Raw genomic sequence first — 6592 nt, 5'->3', positions numbered from 1 at the left:
CTTGTAAGTGGATATTAGCCATAAAGTACAGGATAACCGTGCTACAGTCCATAGTTCCAAAGAAGCTAAGTAACAAAGAGGGCCCAAGGAAGGATGCTTGAATCTCAGTGAGAAGGAGAAATAAAATACACATCGGGGTGTGTGGATGGAGGGAACTGGGTAGGATAGAGGGTGGGAAGATAAACAGGAGGGATTGAGTGTTGAGAGAATGGCGGGAGAGAGAACTTGGAGAGAAAACTGGGATAATTCTTGGGGGGTTATCTCTGGGATGAGCTAGAAACATTGGACAATGGAAACTCCCAGAAATCTGTGAGGGTGACCCGAGCTAAGATTCTTAGCTATAGGGTATACGGAACCTGAAATGGCTGCCTCTTGTAAGCAGGGAAGACTTCCAATTGAGAAATGGGGACATCAGCCTACCCACAAAACTGTCGACCCACAATTTCTCCTGCCTATAAGATTCTCAGGGATAAAGATGGAGCAGAGCCTTCCGGTTCCGGCCTCCCGAGCTCCGGTGCGACAACATGAAACTGCTCACCCACAATCTCCTCAGCTCGCATGTGCCGGGCGTGGGCACGCGTGGCTTCCCGCTGCGCCTGCAGGCCACGGAGGTCCGCATCAACCCTGTGGAGTTCAACCCCGACTTCGTGGCGCGGATGATCCCCAAAGTGGAGTGGGCGGCGCTTGTGCAGGCAGCGGACACCTTAAACTTGGCCGAGGTACCCAAAGAGCCGACTGAAGGCTATGAGCACGATGAGACGTTTTTGAGGAAGATGCACCATGTGTTGCTTGAGGTTGATGTGCTGGAGGGCACCCTGCAATGCCCAGAATCTGGTCGTCTTTTCCCCATCAGCCGTGGGATCCCCAATATGCTGTTGAATGATGAGGAAACCGAGACGTAACCTTGTTAGCCACATCTTTGGTGTTTCGTGACTGTGTGTGTTATCTGTTGTATGGTCTGTTAACTAGATGTGTGTATGACCCCCAAATTCCCCAATGATTCACCGACCATCGTGTACTTGAGCTCCATAGTATATTTTTTTTCTCATTAAAGGTTCAAAACCAAAAAAAAAAAAAAAAAAAAAAGATGGAGCAGAAACTGGGGGAATGGCTAACCCATGATTGACCCAACTTGAGACCCATCCTATGAGAGCCCACCCCCGATACTATTAATGATATTCTGCAATACTTGCAGACAGAAGCCTAGCATAACTGTCATTTAAGAGGTTTCACCCAGCTGCTGGAAATAGATGCAGAGACCCACAACCAAACATTAGGCAGAGTTCGGGGACTCTTGTGGAAGATGGGGAGGAAGGACTGAAGGAACCAAAGAGGTCAAGGACACCATAAGAAAACCTACAGAATCAACTAACCTAGGCCCACAGAGACGCACTGAGACTGAGCCACCAACCAGAGAGCATGCACGGGGGATGGACCTACAACTCCTACACATATGTAACTGATATACAGCTTACTCTTCATGTGGAGCCCTAACGGCAGGAGCAGGGGCTGTCTCTGACTCTGCGGCCTGCCTTTGGTTTCCTTTCCCCTAACTGGGCTACCTTGTCTAGCCTCAATAGAAGAAGATGAACCTAGTCCTTCTTGATACGCCAAGGTGAGTTGATATCTATGAGAGGCCTTTCCTTCTAGGAGGTGAAAGGGAGGGAGGATGGAGGGAAGAGAGATGAGAGGGAGGGACTGGGAGGAAATGAGGTAAGGGAAGAGCAGAATGTAAATAAATTAGTTAATGAAAAAAAGAGAATAATACCTGACTTTTCAATGGAGGCTCTAATGGCCTTTATAGATGTTCCACAGACTGTAAGAGATCACAGATGCCAGCCCAGATTACTATACCCAGCAAAACTATCACAATAGATGGAGAAAGAAAGAAAATTATATTCCATGATAAAACTAAATTTAAGCAGTACTAGCCACAAAAACAGTTCTACAGATGGTGTTAAAAGGAAAAATTAGGGGTTGAGGATTTAGCTCAGTGGTAGAGCGCTTGCCTAGCAAGCGCAAGGCCCTGGGTTCGGTCCCCAGCTCCGAAAAAAAGAAAAAAAAAAAGGAAAATTTAAATCTGAAGAGTAATCACATGCAAGAAAACACAAATAATAAATAATCTGAGACCAGTAAATCAAAGGAGGGGAAAACTTACATTATAACAACAAAAAAAGGAATCAATAAACGTTGCTTATGTATAACTCTTATTATTAATCAGTTTAAGAACACACAAGCTAATAGATTAGATTAGGAAAAAGGATCTATTTTTCTGCAGCATCCAAGGAACACATTTCACATCTGAGGATGTCTATCCTCTGGATAAAATAATGAGAAAGGTATTAAAAGTCCCAAGAAGAAAGCAGGTATCTTTCTAGACCCCCCTTTTTTAGGTATCGCTATTTTAATATCTGATAAGTAAACTCAAACCAAAACTAATCAGAAGAAACAGACAAGTACTCTATATACTCATCAAAAGAAAAATCTTTCAGGGTGATACTACAATTCTAATTATTTATACAATAAACACAAAGGCGTCCTGTTGTTTTGTTGTTATGATGTGGGTTTTTCTCCCTTTTTTGACTTGCTGGTCTGGGATTATTTATTCCTTGTGTTTTCTTGGGTGTGGTTACTCTTCAGATTTAAATCTTCCTTCTACCACTTTCTATAGAGTTGGTTTTGTAGATAGTCCTGCTTAATTTTTTTTTAAATCATGGAATGTTTTCTTTCTCCACCTATTATGATAATTTTCCTGGGTATAGTAATATGGTTTGGCATATGTCATTTATGAACATAGACCCTAAAATTCCCAATAAAGTACTTGCAAACCAAATCCAATACAATATCAATATGTTTGTACACCATGATCAAGTTAGCTTCATCCCATCTCATTAGATGCAGAAAGGCCTTCGAGAAAACCCAACATTCCCTTATAATAAAAGTCCTTAAAGATATAAGGGACATACTTCAAAATAATTTGCAACAAGCCCAGAGCCAACATTGACCTAAACAGAGAGAAACACAAAGAATTTCTAAAATTAGAAACAAGACAAGATGTCCACTCTCTCTTCACCTATTCAATATAGTATTTAAATTCTTAGCTAGAGCAATAAGGCAACTGAAGAAGATCAAGGGAAAATAAATAGAAAAGGAAGAAGTCAAAGTATCGTTATTTGCAGATGATGTGATTTTATATATAAAAGACCTTAAAATTCCACCAGGAAACGTCTACAAGTAATAAACACTTTCATCAAAGTAACAGGATACAAAATAAACACACGAAAATAAGTTTCCATTCTATATACAAAGATAAACAGATAAAGAAACCAAGAAAATAGTGCCTTTCACAATCGCCTCTAGAGAGCGTTTTGGGCTAGCTTTAACTAAGCAAGTGAAAGACTTTAGACACAAAAGAAATTTAAGATGACACCAGAAGATAGAAAGACCTTCCATGCTCATGGATTTGATTAATATTGTGAAAATGACACTCCAATCAAAAACTATAGTCTCAGTGCAACCACTATTAATTATAACTTAGTTCTTCATAAAAATTGAAAAAAACAATATTCAGGTCCATAAGGAAACACGCACATGCACGCACATACATGTGCGCACATGAGCACACACAAGCACACACACACACACACACCACACACCCACTCATTCCTTCACTAAATAAATAAATACCCTTCTGTTAAAAAAAAATAAGGTAGTAGTGTAACAGAGGAAGACACCCAGTATGTCTATGTTTCCACGTACACATGAACATCTGTATATACACATGAACACCTGTATGTACACATGGACATCTGTATGCACAGATGTACACACATGTGTGCAAGAATACAGGAATAAAACACACACCCACACAAAATAAATTAACAATGTATGGGGAGGTAGACTTGATCCTAAGAACCTAAGACTGTTACTGGAAATCAATCAGAAGTTAGTCAACAGATTACTGCAACAAAGGAGAAATGCCTTGTGATTATTTCATAACCCATTCAGGATAAGCATTTGGTTGACTTCATCCTGAGAGCTCCCATGACACAGGAGCAGAAGGAATTGCCCTGAATCCGCCAAGTCTCTGTGGACAACACACAGTTGTGTCATACTGCTGTCCCCTCTGTGGTTTCTGGATATAATTCCAAACGTCTCATAAGACCTTTAAGATCTCGAGTGACCTAACTGCTGTTTCCCTCTGACATCTCACACCGGCAAATGGCCGGCTCACTGCACGGCCCAGCTAGGCTGCCCTTCTGTGTGGTACATGCTCTGTGAATCACTCTCTCCTCACTGTGTCGTCTTAGAACGCCTATCTTCTGGCTCCTTCTTACCATTCGTTATCAGCTGAAATAAATGCCCTTGTTTCAGAGAGGCCATGGGTTTCTTATTGCCGGTGTTAAACATCGGACTAGAGATCGGAAAGGAGAAGATGTACTCGCTCCATCCGAGGCACAGCTCCCACTGTGGGTTTCTGACTAATGCAGCTAATGGTACAGGACTTGGGGAGTGTGACCTGACCCAAGCAGAACTGCCCATTTAACTTGGCTCCTACCCTGCTCTCTGGTCCCTCGGTACAAAGGAAGGTCCTGCCAGAACTGAGAAGAAAAAAGCCAAATCCTGGCTACAGCACTCATTGCTTTTTAAAATGCAGGTTTACGTCACCGAGTGGGACTAGCAGTCCTGGCTACTTCCATTTAAGGGTAGCTTTATAAATACCAAGCCCTGCTGCTTCTTAGCTGTGTTTGACATGGGAAAAACTCCATGTTCATCTGGGGGAGGTGAACTGTGCTGGGCTTCCACTCTACTCACGTAGCCCACAACCTGTATCTTCACACAGTTCAACTCTTCCTGTTTTCTGTCATTTTCTATAACCCTATTTTTCTTTCTTCATAATCTTCGAATCTATCTCCCCAGCTAGGATACGACTATGGGGTTGGGTAACTCAGTGGTTACCCAAGTGCTTGCTTAGACTCTGAGAAGCCCTGGCTGGCTTCAATGCCCAGTGATGATAAAGAAAATAAAATTTACAACATAAAATATAAGTATTAGGGGATCAAGAAGTTTTTCTTTCGGGGTTGGGGATTTAGCTCAGTGGTAGAGCGCTTGCCTAGCAAGTGCAAAGCCCTGGGTTCGGTCCCCAGCTCTGGAAAAAAAAAAGAAAGAAAAAAAAGAAAAAAGAAAAAGAGAGATAGAAAAAAAAGAAGGGCTGGAGAGATGGCTCAGCGGTTAAGAGCACTGACTGCTCTTCCAAAGGTCCTGAGTTCAAATCCCAGCAACCACATGGTGGCTCACAACCATCTATAATGAGATCTTATGCCCTCTTCTGGTGTGCATGAAGACAGCAACAATGTACTCATATAAATAAAATAAATAAGTTAAAAAAAAAAAGAAGCTTTTCTTTCTAGTACCAACAGTACTTCCAGTGGGTAGAACGGTGCTTGATGTACAACAGATAAAATACTTGCTAAATGAGTGAGTGCATAATGTAGCTTAACAATCTCTTGGCCTCTCAGCAACCTTAGGCTAAAGTCTAACTCCTTAGAGTAGCTCGCTTGACTCCTGGACCATATGTACTTGATTCTTCCTCCTGTGTCAACAGTTCCTACTTCTCCTCATCACCATCCGCCTCCTCCCCACGACAGGCTCTCATAGATCCTAGGCTGGCCTCAAACTTGACCTATAACCAAGCATGTCCTTGAACTTCTGATCCCCCTGCCTTTGCCTCCTGAGCTCTGAGAGATACAATTGGCTTATGAGATGCTAGGAATTGGACCCAGGGCTTTGAGCACTCTGGACAAATAACATACCTAAACTGAGCTACATCCCACACTCACTCTTGCCTACACTTTCCCTTCCACAAGCCCACCGCAGCCTCCTGGTTCTGCATTCCAGACTTCCTGCACTCTTTTCAGAGCCTCAGAGATCTGAAAAGCTGCCCAGGTCTTTCTGATTTCTGTACCCCTGCTCACCTAGATTCTCCTGTGGGACCATTTGCACCATCCTCATTCTTTAGCCTCCAGTCCATGCAACCCTCCAGCCTGCCTTTTCCCTCCATGACCCCTGCTTCTCCTTTACCCTTACACCTCTGCTCCACCAAACTTACTGTCTTGCACACGTGGCTATGCATTAACTGCTTCCTCTGCTGACTCTGGGAGACACACAGAGATCCTGAAGGGCAGACCCAACTCTAATAAAGGCAGTTATTTCTGTGTAGGTAAGGTAAAAGCATTTTTTAAAATAGTTTAGCTCATATATATTTTCTAGTTTTGAAAGCATCCCTGTTTTTCTACAAACAAAAAGTAATAACGACGACTTCAAGCATCCGATAAGACCGCAGTAATGAAGACCCTGGTGTTAGTGAAAAAGAGGAAAGTAATAAGTCAGTGCTCTGGAACACAGAGCTCTGGACAGATGCACAGAATCACGGCCAACTGAACATCCGTAAAAGATCCCAGGCAACTCAGCAGAGGAGAGCTAATCTTTTCAACAAGTGGTGCTACAAAAACTGGCTTTGCATATGAAAAAAGAGGCCAAGGTCTTAAGTCTTTAATAAATTGAAATAAAAAATGAATTAGATACAAAAATA

General features: G+C 42.4%; 1 protein-coding gene across 1 annotated transcript; it reads left to right on the top strand.

Annotated features, from left to right (window-relative positions):
• Positions 1–492: 492 nt before the first annotated feature.
• LOC116890944 (multifunctional methyltransferase subunit TRM112-like protein) lies at positions 493–1077 on the top strand. Its single transcript, XM_032891587.1, has one exon. It carries the CDS (start codon positions 525–527, stop codon positions 900–902), a length of 378 nt encoding a protein of 125 aa, XP_032747478.1. The 5' UTR covers positions 493–524; the 3' UTR covers positions 903–1077.
• The last annotated feature ends 5515 nt before the right edge of the window (positions 1078–6592 follow it).

The sequence above is a fragment of the Rattus rattus genome, chromosome 2, assembly GCF_011064425.1.
Source record: "Rattus rattus isolate New Zealand chromosome 2, Rrattus_CSIRO_v1, whole genome shotgun sequence".
In the NCBI taxonomy this organism is placed as follows: domain Eukaryota; kingdom Metazoa; phylum Chordata; class Mammalia; order Rodentia; family Muridae; genus Rattus; species Rattus rattus.
Note: the sequence above shows the minus strand (reverse complement) of the source record. Positions and strands in the feature narration are given on the sequence as shown.